The sequence below is a fragment of the Meriones unguiculatus genome, chromosome 18 (assembly GCF_030254825.1).
Source record: "Meriones unguiculatus strain TT.TT164.6M chromosome 18, Bangor_MerUng_6.1, whole genome shotgun sequence".
NCBI lineage: Eukaryota > Metazoa > Chordata > Mammalia > Rodentia > Muridae > Meriones > Meriones unguiculatus.
Genome location: NC_083365.1, coordinates 7,019,764 through 7,046,359, shown reverse-complemented (window position 1 = coordinate 7,046,359; position 26,596 = coordinate 7,019,764). Strand labels below are relative to the sequence as shown.

General features: G+C 43.0%; 1 protein-coding gene across 2 annotated transcripts in view; it reads left to right on the top strand.

Annotated features, from left to right (window-relative positions):
* Positions 1–26,596, top strand: part of Plcb1 (phospholipase C beta 1) — a 701,628-nt gene that overhangs the window by 579,812 nt on the left and 95,220 nt on the right. For both annotated transcript variants that reach the window (XM_060371729.1, XM_060371731.1), the window contains exons 22-27: positions 4–108; positions 1,069–1,178; positions 9,274–9,406; positions 10,780–10,833; positions 13,751–13,970; positions 21,315–21,495. In XM_060371729.1, the coding sequence (XP_060227712.1) occupies positions 4–108; positions 1,069–1,178; positions 9,274–9,406; positions 10,780–10,833; positions 13,751–13,970; positions 21,315–21,495 (803 nt within the window). The remainder of the gene's footprint in view (positions 1–3; positions 109–1,068; positions 1,179–9,273; positions 9,407–10,779; positions 10,834–13,750; positions 13,971–21,314; positions 21,496–26,596) is intronic.

The following is a 26,596-nucleotide window of genomic DNA, read 5'->3' as shown; positions in this document are numbered from 1 at the left end:
CAGGCTACCACTACATCTGCCTGCGGAATGAGCGGAACCAGCCCCTGATGCTGCCAGCTGTCTTTGTCTACATCGAAGTCAAAGACTACGTGCCAGACACGTATGCAGGTAAACAGTGCCAGCCGGGCCCGCCCACCTCTTCGTGGCCCGATGGAAGGCCGACCGAGCCGAAGGAGGGACACACCACCTCTGTGCATGCTTGACGGCCGGTTGTTTGGGCCTTTCTGTGCACATTTGAACGTCTCAATTAAAATCGTAGTATTTCAGTGCTTAGTCAGTTTACACGCGGGCAGCCTTAGTCCCACGGCACCAACCCTGCCCCTCCCCTGCCGCCGGCTTCTGCAGTTGCTCATCCTGGACTGTGCAATGATTTGCCTTCAGCTAGTAGCAGAACTCTAACCAATTCTACGGATAGAGTCCAAAACTTACAGGAATTAACTTAACCAGGAGGCACAATCTATTTATCTATTTATTTATTTATTTATTTATTTATTTATTTATTTTTATTAACGTGGGTCCTGGGAGTGAGAGAGATAGTGGCCAGTGGTAGAGACTGTGATAAACTTGGAACAAGTGTTTCTCTCCCAAAGGTGGACCAATATGACTCCCTCTGCCTGGCCACTGCCATGCAAATGAAACTAAAATTGCCAAGTCTTTGGGTTGTTCCAACAATCTGGAAGACAGACTATATGAAGGTTCTCTGTTTATGAAACTCATTTAACCAAACGAGCCAAGCGTGGAGACCACTGCTAGAACAGACAAAACCTTCAAAAGGAAGGTGGCAATGAAGTAGCTGGGGGGTCCTGACTGAAATGCCTGTCATTTGGCTCTCAGAATGTGACTTCTCTCTGAAAGTTTTATCAATGTCCTGACCCTTAGAAATTTTAAAATGTGGCGTATCTGAGTTCTAGGCATAGGTGGAGGAGTAAAGGATGCTACATGAATGACTGGGCAAGGAATAAGTGCAAATGTATAGATGATGGGTTGTACGCATGGATGGTTCTTTAGACGGATGCTGGATACTCAGCTCCTCCAGGAACCCTGATTTAGAAAGTCTCTTCTGTTTAGATGTGATCGAAGCTCTGTCAAACCCAATCCGATATGTCAATCTGATGGAGCAGAGAGCTAAGCAGCTGGCTGCACTGACACTGGAGGATGAAGAGGAGGTGAAGAAAGAGGTGAGAACGGGCCCAGCCTTAATGCATCCCTGTGATGTGAGTTCCACATCTACCTGCCGGCATGGGTAACATCACACCTCACAGACACTGCACGCTGGAGTTCACAGAATTCACACAGTTACAAAACTTGAGATGAGTTACGAGAATTTCCACATTTCTTTCTCTTTGGCATTCTTTAGCCCAGACCTGTGCCTCATCCTGTGGTTGTAGTCACTGTGCATATCTTGCTGCTTTGGGTGTTTCTAGATGACTCTGTGTTGACTTGGCAACTAAGTCACTGAAAAGCAATTTTCACTACATTATTGTATCTTCTTTTGCTTTTAATTCAAAAATTTTCCAAGTGTTTTGTGATTTCTTACAATACACAAAATATGTATCAGGGGCTGTTGAGAGGCTTGGTAGGTAAGGGTGCATGCCAGCAAACCAGACCACCTGAGTTCAATCCCTAAGACACGCGGTAGAGGAGAAAACAAATGTCCTGATAGCTAAACGCTACATGGGCGTCATGACATGTATGTGCTCACACACAAGCCAGGCCAGGCTCATCGTTGGCGGCTGCAGGGTCCCAGCTGGACGTTCACAGCTATAAACCTTCCTCTTATGACCATCTTAGCAGCGTCACAAAGGTTCCCATAAGTTGTTTTTCATTTGATGCTGCACCATTTTTAGTTTCCTCCCTGATTTCCTCAGTACCCACCAGTCATTGCAGAGTGAGGAGTTCGGTCTCCAGGTAACTGTGCAGCTTTGCTGTGTGTCCTGCGTCTGGTTTCCAAAGTCACTGCTCTATGCTCTGACCAGATAGCAAAGGTTCTTTGTACTTGGTCAGACTGAGTTTGTGGCCTAGAATATTTTAGAGGAGGCTTCAATGAGATGCTAAGAAGATTTATTTACTTACTTCTACATGGTTCCATTTTATTGGAAATAGATTTTTTTCATGTAACATATCCCGAATATGGTTTTTTCTTCCTCTAACTCCTTCCAGTTCCTCGCCTGCCCTCCTATCTGGATCTATGCCCTTTCTGTCTCTCATTAATAGAAAATAAATAGGATTCTACTGGTTAATAATAAAATATAATGTGGTGAAATAGAATAAGATAAAACAAAACACTTCAAAAGTGGACAAAGCAAACAGAAGGAAAAGAGCTTAAGAGAAGGCCGAGAACTGTTCCGACACTCAGGAATCTCATAAAAACGCCAAACTGGAGGCTACAGTGTATGTACAGAGGACCTAAGGGCCATCTACCTGTACCTGGCTGTTAGCTGCTATCTTCAGGGAGGAATTGCTCATGTCACAGGCCTGTTAGCTCACACCTACAGTCTATCTCTCCAGCTGAAGGTGCTGCTGCTGAAAGTCTCATAATGGAGCATTCAGTGAGGGTGCCTCCAAGATCATTTCTCTGTCACAGGACAAACTGTCTCTCTAAGGAAATGGGAGCAAAGAAGACCCTTTACTGCAGAGATCTCTCACCCAACCATGTCCTTCAGAAGCTTCACTTTCCACCCAACATCATGTACCAAGAGCTGATATCACATACTAAGAGCCTATTTCTGAAGAATAAAAACAGTAAAGATGTAAAAAACACAGAAATTGAGATTTAGGTCAACATTAATTTTGCTTCTTCTTTTTGATAAAGTGATTAGAAATGGTTTCTATAAATGTACAATGCTGGCTAAATTTAGATTACTTTGGACATTTCCACCATCCCTTAGAAGCCTTAAAATCACAAAGACTCCACACTGGTCTCAGAGACAATAAGATAACTACCCTACCCACTGCCTGTGAAGCTGCCTAAAGCTTTTCTGGCCTCGTTTATGAAACTGAAGAATTGATTTTTTTTTCCTTTGACCATGAATAGCTGTAAGGAGAAAGCTATCTCCAGGCTCTGAGGCCGTGTATGTCTCTTCCCATCTTACAGTGTTATGTACTTATCTGAACGAGGCCACTCAAAATAAGCAGCCATAGTTTTCTCAGCAGAAAATTCTATCTAGGACATGTTAGGCACTGGAGACCCTTATGCAGTAGCAAAGACATCTTCTGTCTGACCCTGAACATGATGCTTCTAAAAGTCCCTTCTATTTGACCATAAGAAAACCACTGATTTGCAAATCATTACCAGATTCCTAATTGGCTAATAAATTACTTCTTAGGATATTTTTAAATCTGAAGTGTTCCCCTGGGTTCAGTTAACAGGCATTTAATTACATACCAGTTGAGATAGGCAGCATTCAAATTATATTCTGAATAACCTAAGTCCAGACTGTAATGTTTATATTTGTGTAACATGTACATTATGGTTGGATATTAGAAGATTAGATAGATATTTGCTGCATTTACTTTCATGTCTTTCTTTTTCCTCTTGCTTTGTTTTTGTTTGTTGTGTTTTTGTTTTTGTTTGCAGCCAGTATATCACTGTGTAGCCAGGCTGGCTCAGATTGCACATCTCCCTGCCTTTGTTTCTCAAGTTCTGGGACGACTGGTGTTTTCCTCAGCCCCTGAGTATGTTTGTCATTTTAAAAAATTGCTCTTCAGGTCAGCATTTCTTGGTCAGAATTGTTGCAGAATAAAAACATAGTCTTAATCCTAGGAATACTGTATAGGTATTTGTCTAAATGCCAAATAAAAAACTTAGAACATATACAACAAAAAAGAAACTCTTCAGTAACATGTAGGCACTGTCAGCCATCGATACATGCCACACTAGCCTGCTGTCTATGCATATATCTTTGTTTGCAAGTTCAAAGCCCAGAACCTTGGTGTAATTACAGTGATGACAAATGAAATATTAGCACCTCTTTTTGTTTTCTACTTTTAACACATACCTGTATAGGAAAACTGTGACCGCTTAATCAGGAAAGCCCTGATGTCAAGCATGACTGTCATGTTGAGAATGGTGTGCCCAAGGCCTGGAGGCACAAGTTATCGTTACTACTTACACCTGTGTGTGCAGTCATATCCCACAGGGAGCTCAGAGTCCAGAGTCAGGTTTGCAGGAGTCATTTCTCTTTCCACCACGTGGACTTTAAGGTTTTAAACTGAGGGTGTTCGGCGCAGTGACAGATGTCTTTACCCACTGAGCCTCATAGAACTCTTTGAATAAGTCATGTACATTATAGACGAGCACAGCAGGCAGAGTCCCAGAGAGAAAGGGGACCCCTGGGAAGGAATGGGTTATGTCCTCTCTGAGCCTGGTCATTTGGTGTGAAGTGCCAGGGGCTGTTAAAAGGGAGGCTCTAATTGTCTGTATTAGGCACCTCAGATCCTGGGCTAGATACCAAGAAGTTAGGATCTGGTAGTTGGGGGTAGGGGGATCACCTTCTTGTTTGTAATCTTTTGTCTCTGCAGTGCTCATTGCAGCATATCAGAGGAGCAGAGGGAAAACAAATGTGATGTGTGTTGCTTCCGTTCCATGTACCTGGCATGAATGGGGCCCTTTAACGTATCAACATGTGTCATTTTGGTTGGGTAGTTCAACAAATACTTGACTCTGAGCTACACCCCAGCTATTTTAATTGCTTGGGATGGCCTTGAACTCACCGTGCAACCTAGACAGGTTGCTGAGCCCATGATCCCCCTGACTCAGCCCCTAAGTAACTAGGATTGCAGGCAGGAACTGCCAGGCCTACTTTCACTTGTGTCTTAAAGTATCCATAATCTCTAATTGCTCCCTTCTAGCAGATGAGGAGAGGTAGGCACTGAAGGGTTAACTTGCATTCAAACACCTGCAGATTGTGATAGTTTTTAATTGCCTCTGTAATGGACATGTGGACGTTTGTCTGGTAATTCTTAAACAGTACAGTACAACAGTTATTAATACAGCAATGATCTACTGGGTATGAGCATAGAATCTATAAATTTTTGCACACATTTCATAAAGATTGTAATAGCTGTGGCTTTTCTGATTTCCCTCACATAGATCCTGACACATATATAACATAGCAGGGCCGTGTTATTCACACTCTAATACTTTCTAATCCCCTAGGTGTAATGATGAGTCAAATGCAGAAAGAGAAGCAGCTTCACTCTTTCTATCCATGGATTTACCGATCACTCATTCAAACACATTTTTCTGATTCCAGCATAAGACGTAGGTGGTACTGTAGTTTCAGGACTTTGCCAGTGAAGTACCAACTGCTTATGTACCAGCAGGAAACTGAATGTGCACTTGTTCTTCCATTCATTCATTCATTCATTCATTCATTCATCCTTTTATTCTTACTTTCAATAAATGTTATTTTAATACTTTATGTCAGTTATGTTGGAATATATATACATACACATATACACATACACATACATCTTATGTATGCACATGGATATATATTTACATACACACCCCTTGAGAAAAATCATTTTCTGTCTTCTTCACTTCTGAAGAAGAAAGTGACATTAATGAAGTTTCACACATTAAACTCGGAGTTGTCCCTCTGGTTCAGTGTGTGGTGGGGCTTATTTAAATGGTGGTACAGCCTGATGTGTAGGGAGTTGTCTGGATGAAAGAACTTGCTGGACAACGTTGGCTTCAAAAGATATCAAAATAATTTACATATTACTTGTTCATTCAGATGTCTGAAAACGGGGCTGGAGCTGGGCTGGGTGGCTAGGTTCCCTTCCCAGCAGCCACGTGTGGTCTCACACCATCTGTGACTCCAATTCCAAGTAATCCGATGCCCTCATCTGCCCTCTGAGGACCCTGGGAACACATATGGTACATGTACATATGTACAGGACAATGATTCATGCGGGTTAAGGAATGAATAAATCTTCAAAAGAAGAAAGCCAAACCCTAACGGTGGAGGGTGAATCTGTCCAGCTACTTAAAGCCTTTGCTTCTCGCTTGTCCCACTAGAATCTTAAAAACTTTCAAACACACAAAACTTGAAAGAACTGTAAAATTGGTCATCTTATCTCTGTCTACAGTTAAGTCGCAATTTTCCCCTTTCTCACATATAAATGCCTCTATCCGCTTATCAGTCTAATTTCCTTAACACGTTTCAAAGGCGGCTGCAAATGACAGTGCGCTTCACGCCTGTGCACGTGGAAGAGCACGGTCAGGGTGTGCTCTCAGGACTGGGTCTGGCTTTCTTAGGACAGATGCAATAGCTAGGTTAACTAGGCTAGTGGAAAGTTTGGGGACAGATTAGGTGTTTGGGGAGCTGTTTCAGGTGAAATACTGTCTCTGACAAAGCGACAGAAGTCCTGCCTCTACCACTGTCCTCACGTGTCTGAACCCTTGTCCTCCGCAGACTGAGCTGCGCACCCTGAAATTTCAGTTCTCCTTCATGACACTCTGGCTAACGTCACCCTCATCCACCAGGTCCAAGTCGTCCTAACCAGCCTGATGGCACGAGCAGCATATTTTAATTATTTTTACATTTGTTTATGTATTTACTTGGTGTGTTGGGGGGCATACATGAGTGTGTCGAAGTACACAAGTGTAGGACAGCTTCTGGGAGGTTGTTTCCGCCTTCTGTCAGGAGGGTCCCTGGGCTCAAGCTTAGGTCTTCAAGCTTGCCGGCACCTTTTCCCAGGGAGCCGCCTCACCAGCCCAGGACTCAGGAGAAGGAGTGTCCTCTGGGAACCCCCGTCACATCTGACAGTGGGAAGACATTTTACTTTCATGTTAAACATTCGGCAGAATTCTTAAAATATGTATTCTCTGTGCTTGGTTATCAAAGCCAAAATTTCCATGTCCAGTACACAAGTCTTTTTCCACAAAACCTGTAAAAAGACTGATTTACATGTGGTATTTTTTCAAGGAATGTTTGTTTACTTTAACTCTTGGAAAGATGTGATTTTGTTAATTTTTATTTTTTATATTAATTACAGTCTATTCACTTTGTATCCCAGCTGTAGCCCCCTCCCTCATTCCCTCCCAACCCCTCCCTACCTTCCTCATCTCCTCCTATGCCCCTCTCCGAGTTCACGGATAGGGGGGGTCCTCCTCCCCTTCCATCTGACCCTAGCTTATCTGGACTTATCCAAACTGGCTGCCTTATCCTCCTCTGTGGCCTGGCAAGGCTGCTCCCCCATCCAGGGGAGGCTGTCGAAGAGCTAGACACTGAGTTCATGTCAGAGACAGTCCCTGTTCCCTTTACTAGGAACCCACTTGGATACTGAGCTGAGGCTACATCTGAGCAGGGGTTCTAGGTTATATCCATGTTTGTAGCAGCTTTATTCATAATAGCCAGAACCTGGAAACAACACAGATGTCCCTCAGTGGAGGAATGGATACAGAAATTGTGGTACATTTACACAATAGAATACTACTCAGCAATTAAAAACAAGGAAATCATGAAATTTGCAGGCAAATGGTGAGAACTAGAAAAGATCATCCTGAGTGAGGTATCCCAGAAGCAGAAAGACACACATGGTATGTACTCACTTATAAGTGGATAATAGACATATAACATAGGATAAACCTACAAAAATCTGAACACCTAAAGGAGGTGAGCTAGAAGGAGGACCCTAGGTAAGATGATCAATCCTCATTCAGAAAGGCAAACAGGACAGACATTGGAAGAAGAAAACATCGAACAAGACAGGAGCCTATCACGGAGGGCCTCTGAAAGACTCTACCCAGCAGTGTATAACAGCAGATAATGAGACTCATAAACAAACTTTGGGCAGAGCACAAGGAATCTTAGGAAAGAAGGGGGAGATAGTAAGACCTGGAGAGAACAGGAGCTCCACAGGGAGAGCAACAGAACCAAAAAATCTGAGCACAGGGGTCTTTGTGAGATTGATACTCTAACCAAGGAAAGATGTAATTTTTAAATAGAAAATCTCAGTTTTTAAAAGTCTTTTTTGTCTTTATTTTGAACATATTGCAGTAATTCCATATGACCACTAGGGGGCAGAGGCCAAAAGCAAAAATCTAGTAAGAACAACCAAGGTTCCCCTTAGGAGCCTTCCTTCATTGAAATTCACGTAATTGCATCCCAGTGGTTTTCCAATTACGCTTATAAAAACAAATTTTGGTACCTTTATTTCTGTCATAATGTCCAGCACCTTGAGAAAAGATTTTGTCCTTGTTTTGTTGAAACACATAATAGCAGCCATTATGAAGAGGCCTGAGGAGAAACGTTGTTTTAAAAAATGCTGATTCCTTTGAGGTAGACACAGAATTTGGATATTGCATTTAAGAGCATGCACTAATCTGGCGAGAATGACTCAACTTTTCAGATCAAAAAGTTAAATTTAGTATTTCACAACTGTAAGTATTTAGCCATTTTAATTGCATTTTTTAAATGAATGCTGCTTCAGAGTGACAGGGTGAGTTATTCGGGAATTAACGTTCGCCTATTCTGTGTCTCCACCTTAGCCATAATTTACTGTTGTATTCATGTGGTTTTTAGCTGTCACTGTCACAGAACTCAGCATGCCTGCTATTTAAAACATTTAGACTTTATAACAAGTTCTCATGTCCTCTAGCTCAACCCTGACTTTCTTTTAATAGGTTTTCACACACTTTCAATGCCATATTTGTTTACTCTGCTGTGGCACTGAAAACAGGCCCACTTGGCTGGGCTGAGATGAAGCCACCACACTGCAGAGTCAAGCCCATGGAATCTTCAGTTACTTCTCAAAAAGTTCTCAGTTTGTTTACTTTACATCCCAAGGGTGTCCCCTCCCTCCTCTTCTCCCAGTCCTTCCCTTCCCCTCCTGTCCCCTTCCACTCTTTTCCTGCTTTCAGATCACTTCCCCCTACAGCGCTGCCTTGCCAGGCCTCAGGGTATGAGGATATGCTCAGTCCTGATGTGACTTGATGTGCTGGGGAGGGTTGATCTTGGGGGAGAGGGCTCCTCTTTTCCAGGAGGGGAGAAAGAGAGTGGAAGGGGACAGGAGTGTGGGAAGGCTCATCCAAGAGCATGGACAAGTTGGAGCGGAACCTGAACCCGGAGCCCTTAGTGCAGTTAAGCTGCCACTCGGTGATTTCACACGATGCAGTTCATCTTGCTTTCCAGACAGTTTCACATTTCATCATTTCAGACTCCAGATGAATTTTGAAAATGACATAAGGTGTGGCCTTGTTGGTATAGGAAGACAATAAAAACAATATGAAACTGAGAGTAATAAAAGGTGTTTCTGATTTAGGCTGACCCTGGGGAGACATCTTCAGAGGCTCCAAGTGAAACCAGGACAACTCCGGCAGAAAATGGGGTGAATCATACCACATCCCTTGCTCCCAAACCTCCTTCCCAGGCTCCACACAGCCAGCCAGCTCCAGGTAAGCGGTGGGGACAATGCTGTTTCCTAGCTGTCCAACCTTCAGCCTCTGGGCGCCTCTGCAGTATGCTGTGGCTTTGAGTGAGGAAAGCACGCCCTTGTGTGATGTGGGGGAGGGAGGAGGCAGGGTGGACACCTGGATGAATGTCACGGGACCCCACAGGTCTCTGCTGACACCTAAGAATCTCCACCTGTTTTGTGAGTTGTTATTTGGGGTGAATTATGATCCACTCACTGATAGTCTGAGTTTGTGAAGAGCTCTTCAAGCAGCGAACCATGGGCCTTAGAAGAATGTGCCTTAAGAGCACACTCTTGCTTCTACTCAAGTCTCTGCCAACATCTGACCCTCCCACCACCTTAACTGACTGCCCACACTAGGCTGCCTTCTAGGCCATGCATGGGAGGTCGGTCGTTTCACCATCATTTTCCAGTCCTCAGCAGAGTGTGCTCTTTCTTCCGAGAGGTGGTGAAGAACTTCCTGAAGGCCGCAGAGCCAGTGAACTTGGCCTCCCTTGCAGCAGTGTCTGTTTACTGTCCAAATTTGCACTCAGGGATCCCACACTTCGCTTGCTCACCCTGTCTCCATGGTCGCCCTCCCTCTGTAACAGCTCCTGACTCTTTCTTGTTTCTGGGACCCCTGATACCTTTGAGGAATTCTTGTAAATTATTTTTCAAAATGATTTCAAAAAAATTTCAAGATTACTTACTTTGAGCTGCCTCGATGTTTTCTTGTCATCAGATTGGGGTTCTGTTTCACTGCTGCACCCTTCTTGACGCATTCTGTCAGAGACAGATGATGTGGCAGTGTCCCATCCCTGGTGATATCAGGTCCTTAGGTCAAAGTGGCTTTCCTCTTAAAGTTTCGGTTCCTATTCCTAGGTGTGTGGGGAGAAGCATTTTGTGGATACACTAATACCATTTCACTCCTTAACACTTCTCTCCGTGATTTTGGTGTGGATAATGGTTCTTGTCTGCAAAAGTTAGTACTGCCTTTTGAGCAGCAGGCTTTAATCACATCACTCCTGATTTTGCCAGAAGATGTCAGTAGCACTGCTGAAGTTGTATGTCTTGCTTTGGTTCAAGTGGAGGGATGCCCCCTATATGAGGAGAATACATGTAATTACTCATCAACATGGGACTGAGTCCAAGTTACAAATTAAGTAAGTGTTAGAGTAATTGTGTTGAAAATAACTTCCTACCACAGTTAGCCATTGTCTCTAAAGAGACTTAACTCAAGGGGCCCTGCCCTCCGTACTGAGGTGAAGCCAGTGAACTACTGCTGAGCTACACTTCCCTCCCCAAACATTGTTTTTAAAAATGGGATTGAAAATTCAAAGGACGAAGATAGCCATTTCTCTGCTCTTCTTGGTGCAGGTTCTGTGAAGGCGCCTGCCAAAACTGAAGATCTAATCCAGAGCGTCTTAACAGGTGAGCCCTGCCCTTCTTCCTCGTGGGCTCTGGCAACTGAACATTGTGCCGTAAGTGTTAAGAGAAGTAGATGTTGCCATTGATCTCCGAAAACTAACATCATCAATAGATTTTTTAAAACAGTTTATACACATCTGGCCTGAGTTTGATCACATTATCTAATGCAAATCACAGAGAAGAAGCCAGAGTAGGCAGAGTAGACCCTACTGGCTAAAAATAATACTTTCTGGAGAAAGTATAAGAAAAAAACAAGTTTCCTTCAGCAACCAGGAATGTGTGTCTCCCTAAAGTATTGACTTAATCAGTTGTATTTAAGATATGCAGAATACAGCCTATTTGTGACCATGAAATATACAATGTTTATGATCTTTGGCATGAACTTGGGTTAGTTACATCAAGCAATGGGATTCAAATTGATCTCAGCTTTCTTCAGTACCCCTAGCCTTACTATGTAGTGGAGTCTAAAGAATGTTTAGAATACCCGGCACGAAAGGGAACAAGGGTGTATGCATGCATTCACCAAAACTAAAACCACTGGTAAGAACTGGATGCCGGCCTGCAGTGACTGAGTCATTACGCTGTGATGCAGTCACAGAACAGCATGAGACGTAACTACGAGGACAGATTTTGATCACCTACAACAAGGAGGATAGCTAAGGTGTGTTGAGAAAAAGGAACAGAACACGAGACAGCATGATCCCACCTGCCTAAGGGTCAAAGGCAGACAAAAGTCATCGCACCATTGGAGCCCAGGCTCAGATTCTGCCTGGTGGGGTCAGGCTTCGGCAGGTGTCCAGGGTCCTGGCAGTATTCCGGCATTTACTTGGTAATGGTCACTGAAACAGGTCAACTTTGCAAAAGTGTGCAGGGCTAGAGGTTTTGGCTATATGCATTTTATGCACTATCTGCATTTTACATTTCATCAAAAAGTACGTAAGTCATGCACAGAAAAATTACGAGGAACTTGTAAGACAACAAAGCATGTTTTTTAAGGTTAGGTGGGAAACAATGCAACATTGATGCAGAAAAGAAGATACTGAAGTGTCACCTAAAATATGTAATATATACACAGAGGCAGCCGGTCTGTATCACCCCTTACCTGTGGCCGACTCTGGGCAGCTCACCCATTAGTGATAGTGTGTCTTTATGCAAACAAACATTACTTTTACATTTTGGTATATTCCAGGGGTCTAGCCTTCTGCATGGAGGCTTTTTCAAAGGCAGTTTAAAGTGTCTTTTTCTTATAGGCTGGAGCAAGGAGCGGCCCATAGCTCATGTTCTAGAAACTGTTACCAGAAAAGGCAGCAATTCCTTAGGATTGTAAATTCTTGATGCAACCATCAGGAGTCAGGTTGAACCTGAAGAAAACTATTAAATAAGTGTACCTAGTTCTTTCTGAGCTTCCCAAAAAGAGAAAAAACAGCTGTCGGGGCAGATGCACGGTTAGAGAATGAAGTGCTGTTTAAAGGCTTTGGTACTTAGCAACAGAAACAACCATTCCGGTTCCCCTGTTTATTCAGGTTTGCTGTGACTCCTGACATACATTATTTTTTAATCTCTTGACAATTATAAATATTTATGGTATCTTTTGTGTTGTTGTTGTTCCAAAAACACAAAGTTCAGATCAAGAGATGCAAACATGTAAACTCTGACTTAATCTGGGTCCAAATAAATGATAATTTGTTAAAGTTAAGACACCATAGATTGAAAGGCTCCCCCAATCCCTGTTCTTGGGATACTAGGAAGAGCAATAGGGATACTAGTGTGGGATCTTGATTTCAGAGGTGAGATTGCAGTTTTAAGATGCCTATTACAGAAGTGATGAAATGGGCCTCTGAAATACAGAATGATTTGATACTTGACCGTTTTTCTCAATATTGGATTAAACACTGTGGTCAGGTGTTTAATCACTAGCCCTGCTGGAACCACTGTGGAAATTAAAGGATGCTTTCTTCACACACTATTTCCATGTCCACCGAGATATAGGGAAAACCCTCCTCAGTGAGTCCCGTGGAAGATGTTGAACCTGTGTTGATCATGTGCTAGGCCTCTTCAGCAGTGTTTCTCAACCTGTGGGTCGCAACCCCTATAGCAAAACTCTGTCTCCAAAAGTATTTATATTATTAGTCATAACAGTAACAAAATTAGCTATGAGGTAGTAACAAAAATAGTGTTATGGTTGGGGCTCCCCACAGCATAGAGACTATATTAAAGGGTCACAGCATTAAGAAGGTTAAGAACCAGTTCAGGTTCAGGCTTGGAGCCAGAAAATGATTAACACTTTCCATGACTTTTTTTTTTTCTTATTTCACCATCATACCAGCCTTGTGAGCTAGTAGAAATGTCCTCATCCTTAAAAAGTGTAAAGCTGGGGACGTGCTCCACTTTCCTCTGAGGTGGCAATCTATTCCCAGCCATAGCAAGGCTGGTTTGTTTCAGTCCAGAGTTTCTACTTCTCTGCACAACTGCCCTTTATCTAGTGGGAGATGGTCTCCAGAAGGTTGCGTCCCCCATCTGACTGTCCCAAATACACAAGAAGCCGGACTTCTTCATTCTTTATACCGCACCCTGGGGCAGAGGCAGAGCACCCTGGGGTGCTGTGTACACGGGTTCCTCTGCCATTATTCAGAAGTCAGACAGAAACTGACAGGCACCCTCGCTCGGTTGTTTCCACTCCTGGTCTACTTCCATCTTTTCCCTCCCTGCTCACGGTAAGTCACAGGCACCCAAACCTCCATCCTAGCCTCCATTTCTAGGAAAACAAAACTTATAAGCTCCAGGTGAAAGATTCGGCTGACTGCCAGGTCTGCCGCCCAAGCTGTGTTCTCCAGCTGCTCTGGGTGCAGAGGAGCAGGACCGGCCCTTCCCGGACCCTTAGTCCTCCCTGCCACTCAGCTCTGACGCTCCTCTGTTGCAGAAGTAGAGGCGCAAACTATCGAGGAGCTCAAGCAACAGAAATCGTTCGTGAAACTTCAAAAGAAGCACTACAAAGAAATGAAAGACCTGGTCAAGAGACACCACAAGAAAACCACGGAGCTCATTAAGGACCACACCACTAAGTACAACGACATTCAGAACGACTACCTGAGAAGGAGGGCGGCCTTGGAAAAGTCGGCCAAAAAGGACAGCAAGAAAAAGTGAGTTGGTAGTTCCTTGCTGGTTTTATGTCGAGGAAGAAGAGGTGCTGGCGTGTGTGGTTGATGTTTTTATGTGCTGTGTCACATTTTTTAACCTGTGCTCCGCTCTCCGCTGCTCTTGAGTCATTTCGGTTCACTTTTGCCTGTGAGCTGAATTTAATTTTTCCCTCTTTCCCTCCCTCCCTTCCTTTTTCTTTGTAAGAGACAATATCTTGCTAGTTGCCCAGACTAGTGTTAAATGGCTAAATTTCAGGGGCTGTTCTTTCTCTGCTTTCGGGAAAGCTGGGACTGCAGGTGTGGATGTCTTCATTTGAACAAATTCTGGGGTGGCTGCACAATTAGTCTTCCAGAGCGCTACCCCTTGACTTAGGTATCAAGCTGCTGATGCTCCCCCCCATCTCAGTCAGCAACAGGCTGGGTACAGACTCTTAAGTACCTGGAATCTAGTTGAAGAGATGGCTTTCCTTGAGGAGGGAGAAGTTTCCACTCTCTTTTGAGGCCTGAACCCATAATGGCCTGATAGGTATGCTGAGGTCTGGGGCTCTCACAGCGTCACATACTCAGAACACTCAGAATGTGATGGGTGGACGCATGCCTAGCCTAGCTATTAAAGAGTATTATTGCTGTGTTTCTCGTGTCCTGTGGATAATGCAATGATTGTATAAAGTTTTACCCTCCAATAGAAAACATATAGGCACATGTGAGTTCTATCTATCTATATAGGCCAGTGAGTTCTATCTCAACTTACACAAGCTGCAGTCATTTTGGAAGTGGAAAAACCTCAGCTGAGAAAACGTTCCCACTAAACTTCCTCAGGTGCAAGCCCGTGGTGACTCTTCTTGATTGATATGGGAGGGCCCAGTTCACTGGAGGTGGTGCCATCCTGGGTCAGTGGTCCTGGTGTCTATAAGAAAGCAGGTTGCTGAGCAAGCCACAAGGAACAAATCAATAAGCAGCACTCCTCCATGGCCCCTGAATCATTTCCTGCCTCCAGGTTCCTGCCCTGACTTCCTTCAATGATGAGTCTTTACCCGGAAGTATAGGAAGAAGTAGTCCCTCTGCTCCCCAAACTGTTTCTGGTGGTGGTGCTTTATCACAGCAATGGAAACCCAATATATCTTAGTGATGAGAGGAAAATGGACAACAAATGTAAACATACAGCATAATCATGAAGACTATAAAAACAGAAACAATATTGTGATGTGGAATGACGTGGAGAGGAGAACATCCTCCCTGCTGTTGTTGTTGTTTTTATTTATTTATTATTGCTAGAGATAGAACCCATGGAGTTGCGCATGCCGGGCAAGTCCCTCACTACCTAGCTGACGCCCGGTCTCCAGAATTTCGAAACAGAGTGTCGCCATGTAGCTGGGTGTGCCAGCTAATTTTTATGCCAGCTGACACAATCTAGAGTCATCTGAGAGGAGGGCATCTCAACTGAGAAAGTGCCTCCATAAGACTGGCTGTGGGCAAGCATTTTCTTAATTAGTGATTTGGGAGGACTCAGCTCCTGGGCTGGGGGCCCTGGGTTCTATAAGAAAGCAGGCTGCTAAGCAGACCATGGAGAGTAAGCCAGTAAGTAGGTTCCCACCTTGTTTGAATTCCTGCCTTGGCTTCCCTCAGTGGATTATGACCCAGAAAGTATAAGCCAAATAACCCTTTTCTTCCCAAACTGCTTTTGGTCACGGTGTTTTCATCCCAGCAATAGAAACCTTGATTAAAATACTTGGGATGAGCTTGAACGCATGCTCTTCCTGCCTTGGTGTCCAAATGCTGAGATGATACGCACTAGCTGGGAGAGCTATTCCGACACGTCAGTATAGAATCAGTAATTCTATACTGACACGTCAGTATAGAATTACTTCTGAGGAGTAAGTCCTGGACAACCATCAGGAAAGTAGCAGAAGATGTTTCCAGGCCCAGGGAAAGATTCAAAGCAGGGAAAATTTGACTTGTTCCCTGGATAGCACAGTTGGCAAAAGGGGCGAGACTAGAAAGCCCCATGAAGAGTGGCATGAAGTCTAACAGTTAGGAGAGAACACCGTTTAACCAAGGCCTTTTAGAGCTGGAGCGAGTGACAAGTAATTCAGAACTCATGTGGCTGAGTAAGAACTCACTGAAGAAAACGACTCAGTGAAATCAACTCAATTAATGGCCTCAGAGAACACTGCTAGCTGCTGCGTGGAAGGTGCTAGGCTTCGCAGATGGGTGTGAGCTACTGACACGCTCCAGTTCAGTCATGCTTGGTGCAGGTGATGCTGAAGGGATGTTTCCCGGATGGTATGCCAGGACAGAGTGCTCAGAGCAGGAGCGCAGAGGCTGGTGCCAGGACAGAGCGCTCAGAGCAGGAGCGCAGAGGCCGGAGGGAACGCTTTCTCGGGAGTCTAGCTGAGTGAGGATAAATACTCCTAAAAAGAGGTCGCAGAAGTGGGAGAAAGGGCTGGATTCTTGTGTTGGTGTTGTTTTCTAAGAGAGTTTAGGATGTGAAATGAGCACTAGAGGAGGGAAGACATGGCTTTGTGGATCTGTAACTGCCAGGCATCTTTGTGGAGATTGAAATATATGTGATCACCATGGCCACATCTGTTCAAGGCAGTGAGTCCACTGTCCAGCTATAGCAGTGTGGCTCAGAGGTTTCTTCATACAAGCAGTGGCAGGACAACTGCTCAGATGCAGGCCTCCATTTCAGAGTCTGACTCAGGCCTGTGGTAGGCCTCTGCAGCTCTAACAGACTGAGGGGTTTGCTGGCACTCTTGGTTCAAAGACTTGTTATTGATAAAATTTGGTCCATAACTCTTCAGTGGTGTCCCTGAAGTTGAAAGACATCACAAAGGCCTTGCTTAGATCCCACCTGCATCTTCAGTCTCCATCCCAGCCACGTAAAAGCCACTGCTCCTTGCTTGGACTGTGTGCTGCGATGAGAAGGGGAAGTAAGGATTCTTCAGGCTCATGGGCTCCTCCACCAGCAGATCTTCTGCATGAAGACGGAAAGATTTACCTCTAAACTGTAGCAGACACTTGCTGACCAACATCAGAATCTCAGTATTCTGATTTCCGTGTAGATCTCAGCTTGGCCTTTTCTTTCAAAATCCTTCGTAGGATGTTCATCCAGATTGTCCTGGGCTTCACGGCGTAGGTTCTGTCTGATCACACTGGGATCTTTTGCCTTCTGATGTGGGGCTCTTTCACCACTGGGTGAGCTCCTCTGTTGAGTATCAAGGATGTTTTAGGCAGATGTGCTAGGGCACTCTACAACCATAAAGGATAGTACCACAAACTGGCTACTTAAAATGCTATGTCACAGTTCAGTGTAGGAGTCCAAAATCAGTGTTTGAGCAGGGCATCAGCTTAGAGATGTTGGGGAATGCCATTTCTGGGCTCTTCCAGCTTGTAGCAGTTACAGGAAATATCCTTGGCTCACCTTAGCATGTAGATTGATCATATCAGACTTGCCCACGCCATCACATGGCTTTCTCTCTGTGTAGGTATACCTGCCAAAATTTGCTCCTTCTTCTAAAGATTTTAGTACCTAGATTAGGTAGGGCCCATCCTTATCCAATTACAACCTAACAAAACCATTCCATTTGCAACCAAATTTGCAAAGAAAGTTTCCGAACAAGCTGAGGTTCTGAGAAGACAGGACCGTCAAAACAACTAAGCACTCGGCTGTACTGCCTTGTGCATTTCCTGCAGCAGCCCTGCCAAGTCTGCACAGGCATCTATCTACCAGAGCACAGCAACAAGGGCCCACTTAAGCAACCAAAGCCCAGTCACACCTTAGATGCAGCTACAGTGGGGCCAAAGCATGGTGCCTACCCATCAGTGATATCTGTGGCATGGAGCCTGACATGTGACTTTCCAGAAGAGCTACCTGTGGTCTTCCAAAGCATGTAGAAACTGATAGCTGCTTCAGTGCTTCTAATGTACTTATGAAACAGCAAAGGCCAAATAAGATTACTTAGCAACTGTTATAAATGTTTGAGCCCTTTCTCCTAATTTGATCATGTTTTTCTTGTAGCATCCTTTGCAAGCTTGTTGGTGATAAATAATCTCTTGCTCTCTAATCAGTGGGGTTCATTTTTATTGTGAAAATGTTTTCTTCAATGTTTAACAATTACAGAACTAGAAAATAAGTGAAGATAACTTAAGTTTTCTTATTGTCTTTTTAGGGAACAATTTTTGTCCTCCTTGGTTTAATTTAGCTAAATTTCAAAACAATTTTACATTTTAAACTTTAGTTCTTTAATGAACACTAATAGGATTGTATAAGACATTATTCCAATGTCATCATGAACACCATCCACACAACTTAAAATGTGAAATGTTGTTTATGGAGATATATATAATATTTCAGAGCAAAAGTATTAAGTATCCTTTTGTTCTATTTCAATGTGCATTTGAGTTTTTAAATAAATAGCACAGTGGTGGGGAAAGCACTTTAAGTCATCGTTTTCCTTTTTTACTTGATTTTCTGCAGTTTGGATTAAAACTGGTATTTGTTTATTTATTTAGTTGGTTGGGATTTGAGATGTGGACAGTGTCTAGCTCAGGCTGGCCCTGAGAGAAGATGAGACTAGCCTCCGCTTTATGATATTTTACTTTAGCCTCCTTAATGCTGAAGTTATAGGGTAAGAGCTTAACAAATTTTTTTTTTCAAACAAATTATTTTTATGAGGTATCCTGTTTTAGGTTTGTTTTAGTTTTGTCTTGTTTTGTTTTTTAGCTGATAAATGGGGAGTTGTGGTCAGGGTAATCCAACAGTCATCACAGATCCAGGAAAACCATGTAGAGTACAAAGAGCTTTTCTGGAAATGTGTCATCGGCTCTCATTAAGGTGTTTCAATGGCTTGACTTACAGTGACTGATTGCCACTGAAATACACTCTTCGTCTCTAGCTGAAAATTCCGTAAATCCCCCTGAAGCTGTAAGTGTGTGAGCCATCTGTCTGTGACCTGAGAATGCAGAAGGCTGTGATGCGTCCTTCCTCTCACCCTGTTCTGATCGTCATCTTTGTCACCAGGTTGTGGAGAAAGGAAGGATGCGGCTTCAGAGCCATATTGTGACATATGATGTAACATGTGCTCACCTTGAGAACACAATCAAAATGTAATGTCTGATTTTTAAGAAGTTGTAAAAAAAAAAAAATCACCTTTCCTTAGAGGTAGAACAGACGTGGAAGGTATCAGGTGAAATTTGTCACTCTTTGGTGAGGAAAGCTAAAGGCTAAATCAGCATTTACCTTTCGCTACACAGTCAGTGAAGACAAAGTTTGCTCTAAAATATCTCCTGAGAACTACACATTAATGATAAACACATTCATTTTTTTAAATTTACTTTTACACCATATTCTGTAAATTCCTCATCAAAATGACAGCACAGGAGACGTAGATGGATACATCTCTGTAGCCCACAATGTCTGAAGATGCAAACAGGTACAGCAAACCAGGAAGGCTTCCACAACCTTCTGCTCTGCTTGAATAACACACACAAGCAGCATCTCTGTGACTACCACGGCCAGCACTAGGCAGGAAGGTAGTTCAGTTCAGCATGACGAAGTAGCGGTGTTGGGTCAACCTTCAGGAGTCTGACCACGAGTACTTTATTTTAGGCATAGTTAAGCACAGCACAATTTCATGAAGACATTCTGTTGATAATTAACTCAATCTCATGTGCAGAATAAAGCACAAAGTAAACTAAATAAAGATTGGACATGGCTACACTGAAACTCTACATAAAGACCTTGTTATATCTTCCATAAAGATAGACTGACTGTGAAAAACAAGCATGTGATAAGGGTCTGGGGAGAATTCGACAAAGGTCACCAGGCCACTAAACACAGTCATTCCCAGATAACAGTTAGACATCCCTTTCTCTCCTGAGTGGGTAATGCAGACTAAAGTAGACAAATGCAAAGTATAACTTAAGAGTGAGTAGGCCCCAGGAACAAGGGTGACGAGGAAAGTCAAACACAAGTGATTTCATCTCCTAAAATTACTTTGGGGTTAGACTAGCTTGGGTTAAAGTTTTTATATTGCAGAGATTAAGAAGCCATGAAATCAATAAAATCCTCAACCAAATGTTCACTTAACACAATAACATCAGCCCAACATTCTAATAGATGCCAAAGATAAAAGTAAGTAAAATGCGCTTAAGAAGTATATGACATAGAATTTTAACACATGAAATCATAAAGACAACAGCAAGCTGACAGAAAAGCAAAGATATGCCAAAAGTTTTACCAAATCTATAAGCTGTTAGATGCCAAGAGAATGTTTTGAAAGCATTGTCTATTAATATTAATACAATACACACAATTTGCATAGATGGTGGCCTCATAGGCTTTGAGCCTGTTCAGATGAGGTTGTGTGTCCTTGGGGAATGGAATGCAAATCACAACATGGTGGTCATTCAGAGGACGTTCCAGAGCCACAAGTTTATTAAACATGCAGATATCACGTCCATCCCAGATCTAATACATCACGACTTGTATTTCAGCGGAGTCCTAGGTGACCCGGCAGACACTCAAGTTGAAGAGGCACAATAGACCCCTGTCCATGATCAAAATTCCTACTTTTTAGAGTCAGCCTGAAGTTCCCTGTAGTTAAAATGGGATGCACTCTGCCCTGTCAGTGAACGGATGGATGGTATCTGTCTATCATGGCAGAGCATCTGTCAGGCTGGGGTTGCCTGCCTGTTTTCACTCTAGAAGGAAATGTTGCTTTAATGTAGGTGCATGAAAACAAAGATGGAAGCTCCCCCACCCCCACAAGTGTGTGAGCCCCAGAGCTTCTCCATGAATGGCCTGAAGGTGTGATTACACTACCGAGGACCCTGGCTCCTAGGAAGGAACTAAAGGTGCAGGGATCAGTTATGGAAGATGTAGAAACATTACCATGAAATATACCGTGAAATACAACCAATCAATAAATATTCAAAAATACTCAACATCTTTAGCGTCAAGGAAATGCAAAAAGTCTTAAAACATTTGATATCTAAAAATGTATCAAGAGATGCAAAGACCCTGAGGTCCAGTCTCTATTTTCCTGTCTCCCAACTCTCTTCATCTACAAGTAAATCTTACAAAGTTTTCAGAGTAATCATAGGCACTGTGCTTATTATGTCAGTTGCTCCCTCCATCATCCATCATCTCCCCGGAGCATGCCATGTAATGTAAAGAGCCCTTTACTTGAAACTGGTTTCTGTCTGGATGTGGGAATCACAGCTTCTCCTTGTACTGGTGTGGTCTCTACTTCCAGGCCCATTGACCTCAGCAGGCACTTCAGAGCCTTCAGAGCACCTGGTGCCACGTGCATAGTTCCTGAGCCAAGCTCTGTGTCTTTGCAGATCTGAGCCCAGCAGCCCTGACCATGGCTCATCAGCCATAGAGCAAGACCTTGCCGCCCTGGATGCAGAAATGACCCAGAAGCTAATAGACTTGAAGGACAAGCAGCAACAGCAGCTGCTGAATCTTCGGCAGGAGCAGTATTACAGTGAGAAGTACCAGAAGCGAGAGCACATTAAACTGGTAAGCCAAGAATACAAACATACTTGCTGTGTTTGTGCAGCTACAGGGCTCTGAAAAGGAGGAACAAACGTTTGCTGCTCTCAGATGACTCAGAGGGCATAGTGTGTAAGCAAATGACGCCATCAGGGAGAGCACAGAGGATGCTCAGGGTCCGACACACTAACACTTCTTGAATTTTTGATAAGTTCCTCTAATCCCTCCATAAAGCTGTGTTTTGTTTTTACCTTCCCTGGATTATTTTTAAATGTCAGTTCATTTCGGGGGATCTTTGAGATGGCACAAGGAAGTAAAAAGTTCTTTCAAAAATAAAGCATGTGCTCCAAGTAAATTTTCACTTCTACTTCTGTATCAGTGAGGTTTTCAAGAACAGACACAACAGAACTGTATGCTGCCTGTTGTCCAGGTTTTCCTTCAAAGCCTCAAGGCTACCCATGAAAGCAAAAGACATCCTCTTTGTTAGTGATAAGGTTTGCCTGCCAAAATATTTTCTCATGGATTGTAAAACTTTTGATACTGTCTATGATGCTTTGATAAATAATAGAAATGTTTAACATTTGGTCACACACAGAGACACATAATGTGACTTTAGTAAGTACTAGCCTTGAAAACAAGCTAATGCCCAAAACAAAAGAACCAAAATGAATAACCTTGACAGAAATGAATAGTGTATTGAGGAAATGGTTTCATAGAATTATCCACCTTTTTGCTATGAATCTGCCTGTACGTGTAAGAAAATTCACTGTGTATGAAGAGATAGCCTATGGAAGGAAGAAACTCTTTGCAAATTGTACACCCAACAAAGAAGTAGAATCTATAAAGAAATGCACAGCTGGGTGGTGGTGGCGTACACCTTTAATCCCAGCACTCAGGAGGCAGAGGCGGGCTGATCTTTGTGGTTCGAGACCATCCTGGTCTATGGAGTAATTCTACTACATCCAGAGCTATACACAGAGAAACCCTGCCTCACCCTACTCCCCAAAATACCACACAGCTTAAGCACTATGAAAACAAGTCATCCAGTCAGTAAATTGGAAAATGAATTGAACAGACAGTTTTCAAAAGAAGAAATACAAATGATCAATAAATATTTTAAAATGCTCAACATCTTTAGCTGTCAAGGAAATGCAAATTAAAACTTTGCATTAAAACTTTGAGATTCCATTTCATCCAGGTCAAGATGGATGAAACAAATGACAGAAACAAATGACAACAAATACTAGGGAGGATGTGAGAAAAGAAACTTTCGTAAGCTGGTGGCAGAAAGGTAACCCAGTACAGCCAGTATGAAGCTCAGTTACAAAAGCTCTCATAACCTAAAACTAGCATTGTCATGACTCAGCTGCCCAAAGGAATCTTAAGTCAGCCTACCTCAGAGACACTGCATACTCATATTTATCTTTGCCCCATCCGCAGAAGTCAGTAGACAAGAACCAGCCAAGATGTCCATCAAAAACTAAATGGATAGGGAAAATGTGGAAAAGACACACAGAGTATTACTTGGCCATAGAGAAGAATTAAGTTATTTCACACACAGAAAAATGGTGAAACTGAGGATCATCATGTTAACTTAAATAAGCCAAACTCAGAAAGACATGTCACAAGTTCTCTTTCATGTGTGCAATCTAGATTTAAATATAAACATGTAGCATGAAAGAAGAACAGGCACTCTAAAGGAGAAGGAGAGGAAAAGAATGGGGAAGAGAAAACAAGAAAGGTTAATGGGAAAAGAGGCAAAGTATCCCATTTCTCTCACAGAAACCAGATTTGTGAATAAGCTACCTATGCATATGTACATAAACTATTCATGAAATCAGAAAAGATACTGTTTGGGAGGAAGGAAAGGACCAGCTAGGAAGGGAGGAAAATTGAATATAAACAAGACACAAAAGATACATGTGAATGAAAATGTAACAAAGAAACACCTTATTTTGTATGTTAACCTAATATTAAAGAAAAAAGAAAAGATACTATGTAATAGGTTGACTTGGTGTAATGCTTTTGTCTTCATCCTGAATCCTTTATGACAATGTAAAATTAAAAGGTCAGAATTACATGACATATCTATCCGAAAGCATAGTCTACTTGGCTAGTTATTCTCAACTTAAAGGATGTATCAGGATCCCCTGGAGAGCTGATTAAAATCCAGGCTGAGGCCCTGTCCTAAATATTAATTCAGCAGTCTTCCACAGAATGGGCTCTTAATGATCATTCTGTTCCAAGAACTTTCTCTGAGGACCAGGAACTTATAGGAGGTGTTTTTAACAAGCCCCACAGCATGGGTGAGTTGCCCGGATTGGTAAACTACTGAACTAAGATGGAGGCTGTAATGGGCTAGATAGATGGCTTAACACGTAAGAGCACTGAATGGTCCAGAGCATCTGGGTTCTGTTCCCAGCACCCACATCATAGATTACAACTGCTTGTAACTCCATTTCCAGACAACCCAATGCCTTGTATGAACTCTGCTGGCACTGGGTGCACAAAGTATAAGTTAACACTCAGGCACAGACACACACATTAAAATTTAAAATTACTACTTTTCTAAAGATTCAAACAGTGAAAGAATGCCTGAGAGGGGTTTGGGGTAGCAGTGAGGGAGGAATTGACTCGACAGACACAAGAGAGCCCAAGTTAATTTTAATAATAGATGATGACCATCCTTCTAGATCCAACCACTACTATCTGATTTTCTCCAGGAAGCTATGGCTAAAACTGCAGACTATAACAATGACGACAGCAGCTGCGCTGTGTCCTATGCTAAGACGTTTCAAGGGATCACCGTTCAGTTTTCTCCTTAGGCACTCATTAGCTCTCAGGATTGTCGTCAGCACATTTTCCATGTGGTGACTTTTCCAAGGTGCTATGACTAGAAAGTGGTACATCTGTGATTTGAACTTTGGCCATCTGACTGTAGAATCACTGCTTCCTAACCAGTACCTAGATGCCCTCCTGCTTGACACTGAAGGCCACTGTCAGGGTGGTGGGATTGCTTTTTGTTTTTGCTCGTGCAGAGCACATACAGCCAGATGTTCCTTTTTGACGGCTGCTATTCTCTGTCCATCCTTCAAGAACTGTCTCACATATCACATAAAATGCAGATTTTCAGTATATTCCAATTAAGACCAACCTTCATAATAATCAACACTATAATGTGATCACCCCATGGAGAAATCTGCTTCATCCATTCATGGACTCGTTCAGCAAATAGCGTTACTATTTGCTCAGTAAACAGTTCAAACAAATGTTGGCTAAAAATGGTAACAATGCTGTCCCTTCTGGAGCTAACCTTCTCCAAGGGGGGCACAGACCATCAGATGATGAGTTGGCAGAATATTTAATATATTAAGTAGCAAGAAAGGACTATGAGAAACATAGTATTAGTGTTGGGAAATAGATGTTTGAGGCTGGAGAAGAATGTAGACTGTACCTGGAAATTATAAGTGATATGGCAAGGAAGGACTAGCCAGACTAGCCATTAAGGCAACATTTTAGCCAGCAGTTTAACAGCTGGTCCAGGCACACACATGGAAGAAGGATTTTCCAGACAGGAAATGCAACATGCAAAGTGTCTGGGCTGGATCTTGGAGGAATAGCAGAGTGGCTCCATCTAAAGAAACTTAGAAGGTATTGAGCAAGACAGATGGGGTTTAAGGAGGGGACACATATTTGGGATTTTGGATACTGTCTCTGTGTACTGTTCTCAGAGTTAAGTAGGCACCATCCGAGCATGGCAGGTGGGGGAGCTGTCTTTGAACAGGGGACTGACATGGAACTTTCCCAAAGACCATTCTGAAAATTTCTTGTCTCCATAGTGAGAACTGGTCTTCCAAAAAGGGACAGTCTAAACTCATAAGAAGCCAAGGCTAGCTCCTGATATTGTTTAATCCTGGGTTCACCCACAGAGGACTCAGTTGACTAACAGAATGAATGCTACTGAGCAGTCTTGACAACCCACCATAGTGACCTGAGTTTACCCGGGACAAGATTGCATTCACCAAGAAAAGGGCGTGGTTATTCAGAGGTGATGTAGCAGAATAAAGGGGAGTTAGTCATTTAGCAGAGATTCTCAAAAAGTGAAAGTGCAGCATAGCTAAGAAAAAATCCCTGACAGCCTAGGATGTCCTCTCGGGTGTAGTGTGCTGGGTAGGGGCTAGAATCTGAGCTGCAAATGGGACCAAGGAGAAGCCCCATGAGGAGTGTGGAAAGCAGCTGGGTCCCATTCGCTGTGTGGTGGGAGGTCTTGAAATCCTAGCAGAGGTGGAATGCCAGGCTCCCTGCGTCCAGTCTCGTCTGCTGGGGAAAGGAAATGCACACACTGGAGACCTAAGTTCTCATGAAGCATACATACGTATTCAGATCAGCATGGCCTGTAGGTCAAATGTTAAGCAGCCCTCTCCCAGTTCTCCCTTGCTCAGCGCAGTGTGTGTGAGGTTGGAACTCACATGAACCACTGATGGAGGCTTTTGTTCACAAGGCTAAGATGCAGACCCCTTCAATCCGGAAGTTTGTCTCACTGCCGTTTGGTTTCCCCAATTCATACTCCACGCCTGCTTCCATCACGAATGCTGGACTCTTCAATTCTGAAAGTATTGATTGGTATACAAAAATCTTTTGACTGAAAGCTGACCAAAAGGTGCAGTTTCATTTAGCTGTGTGTCCAAAGGATGAGTGGGTTCCCCAGACTGAAATTACACAAACGCCAAGTTTAATTTAAAAGTCAGCAGACCACAGGTACGAGGGTGATGAGGAAATTTAAACATAAGTGATTTTGTCTCCTAAAATTACTTTGGGGTTAGACTCATTTGGGTTAAGTTTTTTATATTTCAGGGATTAGGAAACCATTAACATTAATAAAATCCTAACCAAATGTTCACTGAAAATAATAACATCAGCCCAACATCCTGGTAGAAGCCAAAGACAAAAATAATTAAAATGTGCTTAAGGAGTGTGTGACATAGAATTTTAACACATGAAATCAGTCATAAAGACACTAGAAAGCTGATAGGATAGCAAAGATGTGACGAAATTTTTACCAAATCTGTAAATTGTTAAATGCCAAGAGAATGTTTTTAAAGGCATTGTTCATTCATATTAACACAGA